The following is a 14,201-nucleotide window of genomic DNA, read 5'->3' as shown; positions in this document are numbered from 1 at the left end:
TTCCACAAATATCAAATTTCACCCAATCAAAGAAGATTGTGCGAAAGCAAAATGTGAAATGCTACCTTTTAGCGTATGCTAGAAGTTATACAATCATAAAAGACAACGTGTCTATTGTTACGTTTGTTGGAAAAAGCATTCATAGTTTCACCTTTGTGTCATTATACAGATAAGTAATTGACATGTTTTTCACTATTATCATGATTATGTATTGTAACTTGAGATTGTAAAAATTATTCATGTCATTGCACTAGTTGCTAGCTAGCGTTTATTCATAAGAGTTTGCAAATTGGAAATTAATATATCATCAAATGTTAATGCTTCGCATCCGCCACATGGTAAGTGGAAACAAATTCAATAAACAACTCCACTACTTCGTTAAGTTTTATGAGAATGAATTTCTCCTCTCTAATGGTTGTCGACATTGTCTTTCTCTCTTACTAAATCTTAGGGAACCACGCCCTTGTAGTTATTGAATAATTCATTCTTTTATTCTTTCGTATAATGACTTCACCATTTGTTTCTTTCTTTGTCTTTCTCTTTTGTCTCTTACCAATTCTTCATGCATGGACCTGATACCCAAATCAACCATTCATTGCAAAATGTGTCTGAAAAACTCGAAAACGGCTTCTCATTATTTTTTATTTTTGATACACATCTCAAGTTTGAGTTGATAAAAATAGTGGCCATGTGAAATATACATTATAATATGTATATAACTAGATAGATAATTAAATAACCATATACAAAGCTTTTGATGGAATGAAGAACAATAACAAAGCATGTAATGTCTCAGTCAACCATGGTATGAATACCAAAACAACGTTACTCTCATAAAATTTTTGTATAGTACAACGATTTCAACCACAATATCAATTGTACAAAGTGTTGCGATCCCAACACATTTTGGTATCCAATTATTTTAACTACCACCTTATATAATTATTTTGGTCATTTCTTTCAAGACTATGATGAGGGAATAAGTGAATCATTCTTGTTTCTAACATAAACTTATATGGTTACCTAGTGCAAGGAATCTAAAGAAGTACAAGAAGAGGATGGTGTACATAAGTATGTGAGCACATTAAATGTAAGAAACCCAATTGAATCAATCAATAAGTTACATTGAGTTATTTTATCTCCTTTTGGTTTTGCCTTTGCCCATCTAGCAATGATATCCACCTATACTATAGAAAGTCTTCAAGATAATGTGATAAGTTGAATTGATGTCTTCTCCTTCTTACCTTGGAAATTTCAAGGTTGTTGTAATGTTTTGATTATCGAATTCTTTTGAATTGGATTGGGAGATGTGAATTGGAATCTTTAACATTGATGATGTAGGGGCAAATGTTATGATTTACCATTAGTTGAGTCATGTATTGGCTTTGATAGGTAGCAGTAAAATTCTTCCACATGCACATATTAAAGTAAGAATATGGTTGTATGATTTGGCAAACTCCTACAATATTCTTCATGTCCAAACTAACTAGTGTGCATTGTACATATAATCATCTATTTGTCATGTTTCTAACATTTCTTCACATAGGTAGAGAAACAAAACTTCAATTTGCCTGCTTTTATTGTTAGGTGCCATTTTCCATAGAGTGTCAACATCTTACAATATCCCATGTGGATAGTTTATACCCAAGACGCTAGGTACATGTTCATGCATATTTGCTTTCCTCACACTCAATTATAATTTCAAATCTTACAATGGTACATACAAGGGAATGTAGCACTATATGAGCTAGTATTAGAATGAGCTTGAAAGAACTCAAATCTTTGGCCTAAATATCAAATTCAATCAAGCCAACAACTCGAGGCTTTGAGCACATGTCATTTTCAAGAAAGGGTCATTTAATTGAACTTTCTTGAGATGTAGCTGAGTTATTCCATTTATTAGGAAATTTAATTCATTGTCCTAGTTGCATGCTATTCACTATCCTCGCAAAATGCAATAATTATATGCATCACATAATAGATGACACCCAAAAATGTGACACCATATACAAAGGAACCCTCAATTTGTATTGAAATAATCTTCATAATGAATTGGCAGATAGTCATTATCATTGCATTCACGCATGACATACAAAAGAACCAAAATAGCAAAACTACCTATAACGTTGACTTTTATTGGCCATACAGTTCATTATCAATGGTCCGACAATATGTCACACAATCATATCATTGATATGCTTGACCTTATCAACAATGCCCACACGTACCCACTCACTCTAATTACGCTTTCAATGCTTATAATGTAGGCAATAATGGATATAATTCCGTCAAACATAAGCACGCATAGCTATTGCCCTTTAGTTTGAATGTACTTGCAGCATAATCAGCAAACATAATGCATACAAATTTTGTCCTTCTGTTTAATTGTATCTACAATGCACTTCAATTTTTAATGAGGCTAATCTAAAAGTGTCATTTGACACTAGAAAATGTTTGCTTTCTTCATATGTACAAATGCAATACCCAATAAACGGCCAAGAACAGTAGGATAACACCACAAGAGTCCACACATTCAGTGAAGCATTGAAATTGACTTTATTTTTTGGGAAGAATAGATGTTCCCAAAGAGAAGGGTGTACAAAATTCAGTTTTCCTTTTCAATATTTTCACCACCCTAACCAACACTTCGTAAGTTGACCTTTGATCTTTCCACCAACACTTGTTGCATTTTTGTGTAGTAGTACCCAGAAGTTGGAACTTCTGAATTTCTAATGCAAACATATGAAACAAAAGTATTAAGTAAAAAAACTGCTGTATTATTGGGCAGTGTGAGGGCTAATTGCATTTGCATTGAGACTATTGAAAATGACTTCGGTGTATGATTGAAATACTCAACAAAACATGCAAAATTTTGTGAGCACATATATACCTTCTTTACTAACAATCACCTAATCCCCATTTGTATGAGACCGGAGTCTACAGCTTCCATCCATGCAATCACATCTTCATGATTCAAAGGGAAAGCCTGGCTATTTCTCTCCTCATTAGAACTTGTACTACTTGTTCCTCCCCCTATGGTCACCTTTGTTCTACAATAGGGGCAATGTGCATGGTTCTCCAACCATGGTGTAACACAATCTTCATGAAACCTATGGTTACATGGAAGACATGTAAGTATCTGCCCTGTGAGAAAAGCTTCTAAACAAACCGAACATTCTTCTTGCTTTGGCTCATCCAAAGAACTTCCAACCTTGGTGTTGTTTCCTGATTGGTTTGTATGAAATACCTCTTTTGGCAAGCTTCTGATTACAGCTTTGCTCAAACTGGGTTCCGATGATAACGAAGATAATGAAGATGGATCAGTATCTACTTGCCAGCCCTCTCCAAAACCTAAGGCGGCTAACCACTCCTGGATACCACATAACTCGTCGTCGCTCCATCCATCTTCATCATCCTCTAGGAGAAGGGTTAGTTCTTCTAGGAAGTTTCTAGAAGAACCCAAACTGTTATAGCTGCAATGGTTGAATGCACAACAATTTATGGACATATGAACAAAATAATGTCTAAAATTTTATTCATCTTCAATACATACATATACAAACCCATAAACACACATATCCATGCATGCTACTCAATAGGCATGCACAAATATACATGTATAAATATGCAAATACATACATTGTACATACATAGAAATTCACTATTTTTGTTGAGTATCCTAATTACTTCCAGTGCTGCCATGCAAATGCTAGCATTACGCCCAATAAAACATAGGCTTGTATTTACTCTTTTCTATTGTGTTCATAGGATTTATTACAATTCAAATTATGTAATAGCAACTTTAGTACACTATATAATGCAAATATTGGTGACCAATATAATTTGTGAGCGAGTGTGTCACGTGTGTGTGGTTGAGCCTCTTTGTGTATTGGTGTGCTTGTTTGTGTGTGAAACCTTTTATCTACTCTGGACTTGTCCTCATTCCATATTGTTCTTGCAGCAATTTACCCACTGGCGATAGTTATGATTCCCTGCTCATTAATTCCATTAAACATTTTTTGGTTCCTCGGCTTTTCACTATGGACCCTATATTGGGCTCTGGATATTCTGATGCTTCATAATGATCAGAATTATGGACAATCGTCTTTTAATTCATATCAGTTAAGTTTTCCCTCAGACAATCCTTTTCCTTTATGTTTGTTATGCCTCTCATGACATCTGTGGGGCGTATATTTATGCCCTTTTTCTGAATATTTATGATCCTGATATAAATACATACGCTATTACTTTTAATGGTTCTAACCTGAAACGCATAAATAGATATTGTGTGCATACACATGCATACACTTATACACACATAATAATATGTCATTGAGCCTGAAAAGTTGGTGAATCGCACCTGGGGCTTCGTAATGCCGTAACCAGTGTTTCATCAATTTGATCTGGTGTTTCTGTGACATCCCCTTCTGTGTTCATGGTTACATCAACAGAATTCATTGATGTGTGTGGTGGGATACTGGAGCCTGTTTGCATTGAGGACTGAACTTGTGGAGTTATGGAAGCAATCCCGTTCTGAACCATCAAAAGCAATGACAGAGTGCTCAGAGCAAAGCTTACAAAAATATATATTCTCCACATTTAATACAAGAAAAGCTGAGGCAAATCTGCTTGAAAATTTCCATAAAGAATACGTTAATACACTACAAAATGTCATGAGCATCCAATGGGAAAGGACCACCCCCACCCTCAGCTGTTCAAGGGAGACTAACTTCACTTAAATGTTTCCTTAGTTGCTCAAGAGATTAGTATTTCACAAGAAATTATTCCTTTGGAAGACCTTTTTCTTACAATGGAATGTCTTCATCAATTTATACGCAAGCCTGAGTCAATTAAAAAGCTCATGCTTCTCATCAAAAGGTGTTTTCATGTTATAAACTCTGGTTATCTTATTACAAGGATGAGATTCATTGCGTGCTCTCAAGAACCCAATTAGGTTCTGTTTCATGCTTCTCTCCTAACTAATTGTACATCACTGTACATTTGAAACAGCATCCAGTATTAAAGTGTCATGCGACTTATTAAAACATGATACAAAATATACAGAAAGATATCAGAATCCACATCTTCTCTCTTGTTGCATTTAAAACAATATCTAGCAAACATGAGAGTGCCTTTTATCTTATTAGAACATAGGATGCAAGTACTACCAAGGTATTACAATCTTCTTTCCCAATCAAATGTGGATCTGTCCACATTTGAAATAGCATCTAACAGATGATGGGAGTTCAATCCAAATATGTGTGGATCCTTTTAGATAAGGAACAAGATCTAGCAAGAAATGGGTGTGCCTTTCACTTTATTAAAACACGATATGTAAGAAATATCGAGATATGTGGATCTCTTCACATTTGAAACAACATCTAGCAAAGAATCAGGTTGCCTTTTATTTTATTAAAGTATGATAAGCAGATCACTTCAAATAGAAACAACATTCAAGAAACATGAAAATCTTTTAAACATGATATCCACGACATATAAAGATATTAAAATCCAATCCTTCTCCATTTTTATCTTATTACGACATGATATGCAAGGAAATATGCAAAAATTGCAAGACAAATCTTCTCTCCTAATTAAATGTAGATTCCATTTACATTCAAAACATCTAATGAAATTTGAAGCTTATTAAAACATTATGTGCAGGAAATTCAAAGAAGATATCACAATCCAATTGAGCAGATTCACACAAAGAGAAAAGATCGTAAGGTAGAATACCGAGTCTCCACTTAATATTCTCAACGGACGGTGAGGGTGAGAGGGATGAAGGTCATATTCTTCATAACTCATTGATAAAGCTTCAGAAGCTCCTGAATCTTGTCTCCTATTAGCAGTCTCTTTACCTGCCATCATACTTTAAGATGAAAATATCAGGAAACCGGAGAATTATGGCAAATTTAAAGGAAATCAAGGCCAAACAGAGTACCCTTTTTATGCATAGTAGTGTGTATAAGAAATCAGGTAAAAAACAGAGGACATATTCATACGTTCGTTTATATAGAAAAAACCAAATATTTGAGACAAAAAACTTGGTCTTGTGAAGAGCAGAAAATAAAACATGCCTAAATCAAGATCGAACAAACACAAAAAATAACAGGGCTCTTCATATGCCCATAAGGCCAGAACTTGATCATCATGAAAACGAAAAGAAATACCTAAATTAGGTCAAGCAAACATGCCCATTACTGTGAATATGAGCCACGTATTGAGACCACAACTTGGTCCTCCGGAAGAAGAAAAGGGCATATGTATGATGGGTTTATGCTTCTCTTTGATGGGTCCATTCTTATTTGTGAGGACTCTAGGCTTTCCTGTGCTGTGTCTGATGATAAAAAAAGAGAAATTTGACGTGTGACCACAAAAGAAAAAGGAAGAAATGGTCTGAGTTGAGCTTACCACATAATCTGTCATTTTCCATGGTTGGACGGTGCAGAAGAATCCACAAAAGCTTTATTTAGATAATCACAAGTCTTCTTCCTTTCGTTCTCACATGGATAATGTGCCTCCTTCACATACATACATCCATCCAATCCACATACATACATTACATACCTATATACATCACATACATACATACATACATACATACAAACATGCATCGCATACATCGCATACACACATACATTACATACATACATACATAAATCACATACACACATACATCACATACACACATACATTACATACATTACATACATTACATGCATACATGCACACTCCACTAACAAATGTATCTAACATATTTCGAAACCCCAAAGCCCACAAGGTTCACATGGTTGCCTTCTTTTTCCGCCGCCTTATCCATGTGATTCAACGTCTGCTTGGCATGGCACCAAAGAGATGACTAGAATCCGTAATGCCCTGGTCTATGAGCTCCTTCCTCAAATTCCCCCTCCAAATCAAACACTCGTCCATTCCAAACCTATAATGTACGCCTTGCCTCATTGAAGTTGTTCGAGAATGCCATCGACATGTAAGGATTCTTGGATAAAGGTGCGAGTAACTTCACATGGCCTAGCCAATGTGTGGTAATTTTGTGCACACTGGGCCCAAAAGTTGTGCAAGCTCTTACCAATAAAGTGAAGTTTCAAGAAGGTCCACATTTGTCTACCTACTCCAATTAATTGAATTTTTGGATGATGTAATAATATCCAACCTTTTTGTACAATATTTATGTCTCCTAATATGTATTCTTTGACACCTTTTCTTTCTTACTACCAAAACATTTTAACTCACCAGTTTCTTGTTAATGAGAAGCGCTTCATGTGCCCTTTTTTTCGCTCTTTAGAGCATACGATGGGCATCATGTCTAAATGCTTTCTTGAATTGTTTATCGAAACTCAATGAGATAGCCACAACTCGCGCTAGCTATATTGTACCTTTAGCTTAGATCTATATAGTTGGGACATAGTTTGAAGCATTCAAGGGAGATATAAAGACCATGAACTCCACTACAAAGTTGGAAATAGACATGCAATGTCCTGTTTTGGGGGTAGAATGCTCATGCAATGACTAGATGAAGTCATAGAGACAAATTTCATGGCCATTCAAGGATGAAAAAGAGATGTAAATTGATGGTTGTCATAAGGTAGGGAAATGTGTAAACTTGCATGCATCCTCTATCTCAATCATGTGCTCTGTGTATAGTTGATTCAGACTTCAAACTCGCAAGATTTATTTGTTAATGTCCATGACCATTTGGTCATATGATGAACTTATTTAGGACGGTCTCTTCCAATTTGAGTTAATTCCGGATGATGTTGGGATAAAGCGCAAAGCTCTTTCTAAAATTCTACCATTGAGGTGTCATTGTCTAAGTGAATCATTAGGTTGATGTATCTTGTGAGTGAATCATTCAAATTCAAAGTATGCATTTGTTAATACATTAATAAAAGTTCAATAATTGCAATTCCAATTGTTGATGCACGAAAGTATCATTACAAGTATTTAACATATTGCCTTGTTTATTAAGGTTTATTCCATGTTTTTTAAAATCAATTGTTGAGAGAGTTGTTCAATCAATTCCCACCAATAAAAATGGAGCATTATGAGATATGAGCAAGAAGTCATGACTCATTACCAAAGAAGAAACTGCTACTTGTTGTCGTATAGATATGGGAGGGTCACTAAGGCTCTTCCTTTAATTGAACTGGGAGATATATTCTATTGTCATGACTCATAAGAAATGGAAATTGTGAAATTTTGAAGTATTCTATAAAGAAGGATAAGATCCAAGTTCTCTTAGCAGTACATGTGCAAAGTTTTGGGTAACTTATGAAAACACTCTCATTTACCTCAAGAACAAAAGAATTGTAGAATCTAATAAAGTTGAAATGCCTTGTCAACATGGAAAAGGGCCTTCTATGATGAAAGAACAACAATTCATGGCCGTCATATGCTAAAACTTGTCAAGTATTAATTTTGTCTTGCAAGCATTTCAAAACAAATATATGTCTTGAGTGTCTTGCTGTTTTTAAATAATTTTTATGCAAACTTTTGCATTGAACAAAAATGCTACTTGATTGTTTTCACCAACTTTGGCATGTGCTTGGGCACACCTAGAGAGTTTTATGTAATAATATTTGATGTATCCATGTTTGATCTTGTGAACATTCAAGCTATCTCTAACCCATTAGTGTAATACACAAGTTATGTGTGAAATGATATGTGGGTGCATGTGTATCCCTTCTCACTCGTATTCGTGTTGGAATGGAATATCTAGAGAAAATGCTATTGATAGAATGTTGCGGGTTCAAAGTTTTACTTTATTAGGTTATTTACAAAGGTCAACTACAACTTCATCTACATTCAAGAGCATTAACGAGTTCTTGGTGGTTTCACATTGTATGGTGTCTTTTCTTCTAACACTCTTGGTCTCATGTGCCTCTCCAACTACTTTGATTACCTCATTGTTAGTGAACATAGCAAATTCTTCAATGCCTTTGGAGGCTCCTTGAGATTATGTGATACTTCATCATTTACACAATTGTTTTTAAATAATAGGGTAATCATACTTGGGATTAAACATGACAAGGTTAGAACCTCATTGATCATCATGTCGGTTGAATGGCGAGTTGGGCAAGAGAGAGTACCAATCCCTTTTGATCACACCAAGGGATTAGTTCTCATAGGAGAACTCTCTAATCCTCTCCTCACTCTTACTCTCTAACACAAATATCAATAAACAAGTGCAATCGGGACTTAATTTATCTAGCCATAAATGAATCACTTAATTCACTAATGGCAAATGAGAAATCGAGAAAGTCTACACCTCAATTATCATACAAATTGTTTAGGCCAAACAAGCTCTTATGATAAGATGGAGCCTAGGCACTCAAGATGAATGCTTGAGGCTTAAGCTCAAAATCAGAGAAGAGGGTCAAAGCTTAATGTGTGTGTGTGAGAGAGCTCTAGCTCCAAAACGAAAAGCGATGAAGAAGAAGTAAAAAGTTTATAATTTTATCTTTATTCTTCTTGTAGATTTCACTACACATGTCCCATTTTGTCTCTACGGCTCATTCATAAGATTCTCTTTATTTTTATTTGAGAATATTATAGAATTATATTCATAAACGTGTGCTAAAAACACTATAATGGTACTACAACTAAGTGACATCATCACTAAATGGGTCATGGGACATGTTGAATTGTCAATATGCAAGATGAACATCTCACCAAAGAAAAAATTCATAAGATTCTCTTTTTTCCCTTTTTGCAAACAACTCAATTTGCTAAATTGTATGTAGAAACCACCATTATAGTATTGTTGCCCTCCCTCCCTACATAGGGAGAGGGACATTCATTGGTGCCATCATAAAAGTTAAATACTCACACAAAGAAATTACCCCCCCACATGAACTAGCATCCACACTTGCCATGTGAGAATGCATTTCAACATTCTAATGCATCCACTTACCTTTTCGACACTTTGGTGACACCGGTGTTTCTCTATGGGGTGGAAGTATGGGGTGGTAGCATCCCTAAATCTACTTGGAAAGAGTTTGAAAATGTCCAAAAACATTTTCTTACAATGTTTCTACAAGTTAAGAAATAAATGTCATACATCCTCCTCCTCCTTAAGACGGGATCACTTCCCATTGAGATCTTGGCCATGGAAAGGGTTGTTGAATACATGCTTAAGGTTCAAAAAAGTCCCTCACATCGACTTCTTAGAATCGCATGGGAAGCAAGCAAAAAGATCCAAAGAGACACACAAAAGCAAAATTTTGTGTTCCGGTTAGATGCAAGATATGAAAAAATAGTTAAGGAGATGGGATGCACATTTGCTTCATGATGCATCGCTAGATTCCTTTGTAAATGAGGCATTTTTGCAATGCCAATGTATCATGACATGGGGAAAATGTGGAGGCTTACGCTTCATACATTATACTACACATGTTGCAGCTAACTACAAAACCATATTCTTTGCGGAACGGGGAAATCGTACACATCGATACATGTTAGAGCCTATTCCGTTGTCTTCTATTCGAACCACTGCTTTCATGCGACTTAGCTAACATGCATTGTGATGTGAGATGGGGTGTTGGGGCACAAGTGGTGAGAGTGGTCGACTATGCACACTTTGCCCTAAACAAGTTCAAGAGTCTGAGTATCACACTTTGATACAATACTCTACCTTTGATCATATTCGACCATGCTTTTCACACATCTTCGACCAAGCCCAATCGTTGCATGAATTTCTCTCACAACCACAATGTGCACTCTCGATTGCAACATTCATTGGTAAAGTTCTTGAACATCGAGAGTCGCTTCTCACTTTCACATGTAATAAAAGATGAAAATATTGTTAATACCACCCTTGAAGAAGAGAAAATGCGTCAGGCCCGACGCTTAAATGTACGTGTCACTGGGCTCAAGGAAGGTGCATCCCCAAATGAGGACGCACAAACACTTGGTACACAGAGGCCCTACCTATCACCAAAGCATGGAGGGCCGGGCGTGACACAACTAGGAAGAGAGCCTTAGTCCTTCAATTTAAAGACTTAGACTCTAGAATCACTTTCTTTAAGAAGAGACCAATCCTTCGAGGAATGGATGGGGACCCCATCTATCTCGATGAAGACCTCACTAAGATGCAAATTGAGCATCGCAAGAGTTGTATGCCACGAGTTATGCAAGCTCGTAAAGAAGGCCATCACGCCTTTTACCGAGACGGGTGAGTGATCATAAATGATCGCACTACTAACTGACGGCGTGTGGCCCATGTGACAGAAAATGCACTTAGGATGACCCTATGGAATTGTAATGGCGCACTCTGGGCACACCCCGGCCGCCTAGAGGAGATACTAAAGGTATTTGATATACTTTTCTTGGTAGAAACACATCAGAGCCCAAATAGAGGACTCCCACGGGTCGAAGGATTCCGCTGGGAGTCTGCTTTTAGACAAACCTCACGTCGACACACTACTAGGGGATCTGGAGGTGTCGCGATACTATTTCGTAGAGAGCTACATAATAGGATAGAAATAATGAAGATAGACCCAGAAGCTCGTTTTATGTGGGTGAAAGTCTCCACAAGCAAAGACCATGCAGTATTTTTCGCCATTTGTTACTTTCCCCCAAAAGGATCCCGTTATAATATTAGTGGCTTGACGAGATTAGTCGATGAAGGAATGCCACATGGGCTTTCTCCATACGAACCCCTATCGGATGACATAATCCGATATTCTTCCCAAGGAGAAGTATTTCTTGTAGGAGACTTCAATGCGAGAACCCAATCCCGACAATGCACAGTATTTCAGATGAATAGAAACCTAGAAATGGTAAATGTTGATCCTTTAGACATAGGCACCACATGTAGATCAAAGGATCAAGGTGCGGACACCACGAGCTTTGGCCATCATCTGCTCGAACTTGGCAGTCGGCACCAGATGGTCATATATAATGGTTTAGCTAAGTGGCCGGGCTCGGAAGAGCTCACATGTTTCCCACATGGAGGAGGGGAAAGCACAATTGACTATCTAATAGGGCGCCCTGAAGCTACCCACATGATTAACTCCTTCCGAGTGGCCCCATGCCCTATTGGCGCAGACCATAGTTTCTTATACTTCGAGCTAAAATGTGATATCTCTAAGGTCACCAAGTCTAGTCAACCATGCCATCACACCACAATACATTTCACACATGAGCTCTCTGACATATACTCTCAACATGTTCAGGCCCATCTCCCCTCCATTGATCCCTCCCTACCGTTAGAAAGCCTTAGTACAAAACTCACACACATCCTTCACTCCGCAGCAGCTAGCAGTTTCCCATATACAAAACACTCAAATCAAGGTAGATCAAGATCAATGCCACAAAATAAATGGTATGACGAGGATTGTAGGGACCTACATAGACAACTTACAGTATCGCAACTCAATGGTAGTATTACCTCCATACAAGCTTGCAAAGAAATGCGTAAGATGACACGTCGTAAGAGACGAGCGTGGGAGGCATCCCAATACTGGGAACTCTACCATATGCTCATGAGTAGCGATTGCGCCATGGCATGGAAGAGACTACGGGAGCCAAGACCACAAACACCCATCGAAGATCCCGAAACTTGGCACACATATACAGAGAGACTTTACCAAATCCCAAAACAACCACCTTTTCCAATGCCTTCCACACCCCGGCCTACCATGGGGACACTTTTCACGACCTCTAGGGTCATGAAGGTCATAAAGAAATTACAACATAGGAAGTCCATGGACCACACAAGATTGCGAGCAGAACACATTATATATGCGAGAGAGTGCCTAGCTCCCTTGCTAACTCTAATATTCAATCGTGCCCTTGCGGAGGGTTTTCCACCACAGTGGACTATGAATACAGTGGCCCCCATACATAAAGGGGGGGACCCCATGGACCCAAATACATATAGGACCATTATGATAGGCCATACCCTTGCTAAGTTATATGGTGTAGTAATGGAAGCAGAGCTTAGCGACTACATGGAGACCCTAAACCTTCGTGCACCTGAACAAGCTGGCTTTAGACGAGCCTTCCCCACTATTAATCACATCTTCACACTTAGATGTCTAATTGACCAAACTAAGGCTCGCAAGAAGAAATTATATTGTTGTTTTGTGGACTTCCGCAAAGCCTTTGGCACAGTCCCTAGAGAGCGGTTGTTTGATAGACTTAAAAGCTTGAGGATACCAGATGATATGGTATGGGCATCTACGCACTATATGAACAAGTGTCCGGGTGTGTCCGATGCCCAGGTGGCCTATCCAATCGTTTCACTAGCACTATTGGTGTAAAACAAGGTTGCCCCCTATCACCGACGCTTTTTGGGATCTACATTGATGAGATCACAGATTTTATTGCTCGTGAGGGAGGCACCGGAGTGGTCCTTGGGAATACGCAGGTTCGTATCTTGCTCTATGCGGATGACATAGTTTTGCTCTCTGAATCCGAACACAACCTACAGAGGCACCTTAATGCCTTAGATGACTTTTGTGTACAACGAGGATTGGTAGTGAATCTAGGGAAAACGAAAGTCCTTATCTTCCACACATCAGCCCAAGTTAGAGCTAAGTGTCACCTAACTATCTCCCATAGCCCAGTCGAGGTGGTTGGATCGTACGTCTATCTCGGAGTCACTTTTAGTGCCCACTCAGGTAAATTTTCGATGACACAGGCAGTGAAGGATAGACTCACGAGAGGACATGCATCCCTCTCACTCCTAGAGAGACAATGCCACCAAGCACACTTTCAAGAGCCACGGACTAAAGGGTGGCTCTTTGACTCATTAGTGACCCCCTCCCTCATGTATGCATCAACGGTTTGGGCTCCAGGATTACCATCCTTCATGTGGACGCAATTAGAGAGACCATTGGTGATGATGCTATCACGCCAACTCCGAAGCAAATCGACTGTACCACATGACATTATTAGGGCCGAGTTCACGTTACCCCCAATGCTAGTAGAGGCACTTTTTCAACTTGTAGTCTTTATTGATAGGATACATAGCCAACCACATGATGGAATATCTCATCAAGCCTTTAAGGCCTCTCGATCATTGTATGAGTCTGGCTATACTAGCTCATGGTATGGCATGATGGTGACTTGGCTTCTTGCGAATGGTCTAGACATTAATAACCTACCTCCCCTTAGGTACAACCACACGAGTGATAACACCTTAATCTCTCATGAGAACCGCAATAAAGTAATAC

The 14,201-nt window shown here is 38.1% G+C and overlaps 1 protein-coding gene across 6 annotated transcripts; it reads right to left on the bottom strand.

The window, feature by feature from the left end:
- Positions 1-2,758: 2,758 nt before the first annotated feature.
- Positions 2,759-6,540, bottom strand: LOC147861454 (uncharacterized). Of its 6 annotated transcripts, none has more exons than XM_087322286.1 (4): positions 6,415-6,540; positions 5,737-5,872; positions 4,361-4,533; positions 2,759-3,473 (listed from the first exon to the last, which is right to left on the bottom strand). In XM_087322286.1, the coding sequence occupies exons 1-4, from the start codon at positions 6,417-6,419 to the stop codon at positions 2,906-2,908; spliced, it is 882 nt and encodes a 293-aa protein (XP_087178412.1). In that variant the 5' UTR covers positions 6,420-6,540; the 3' UTR covers positions 2,759-2,905. The 6 variants fall into 6 exon arrangements, with proteins under 6 accessions (XP_087178412.1, XP_087178411.1, XP_087178409.1 ...); XM_087322285.1 differs by having other exon boundaries at positions 5,737-5,861; positions 6,415-6,451; XM_087322283.1 differs by lacking the exon at positions 6,415-6,540 and adding an exon at positions 6,205-6,362.
- Between the last annotated feature and the right edge of the window lie 7,661 nt (positions 6,541-14,201).

Source organism: Azolla caroliniana, unplaced genomic scaffold, assembly GCF_043228905.1.
Source record: "Azolla caroliniana isolate FFs.n. ecotype wild unplaced genomic scaffold, voAzoCaro1.0.p SCAF_7, whole genome shotgun sequence".
In the NCBI taxonomy this organism is placed as follows: domain Eukaryota; kingdom Viridiplantae; phylum Streptophyta; class Polypodiopsida; order Salviniales; family Salviniaceae; genus Azolla; species Azolla caroliniana.
Note: the sequence above shows the minus strand (reverse complement) of the source record. Positions and strands in the feature narration are given on the sequence as shown.

Excerpts from the sequence above, each read along its gene's own strand:
- LOC147861454 (XM_087322283.1), bottom strand. The coding sequence starts at position 6,302 with ATGGACCCATCAAAGAGAAGCATAAACCCATCATACATATGCCCTTTT. Across the intron at positions 4,534-5,736 it reads GAATATTAAGTGGAGACTCG|AACGGGATTGCTTCCATAAC; the intron begins GTATTCTACCTT and ends TTGATGGTTCAG. Across the intron at positions 3,474-4,360 it reads ACGGCATTACGAAGCCCCAG|CTATAACAGTTTGGGTTCTT; the intron begins GTGCGATTCACC and ends CAACCATTGCAG.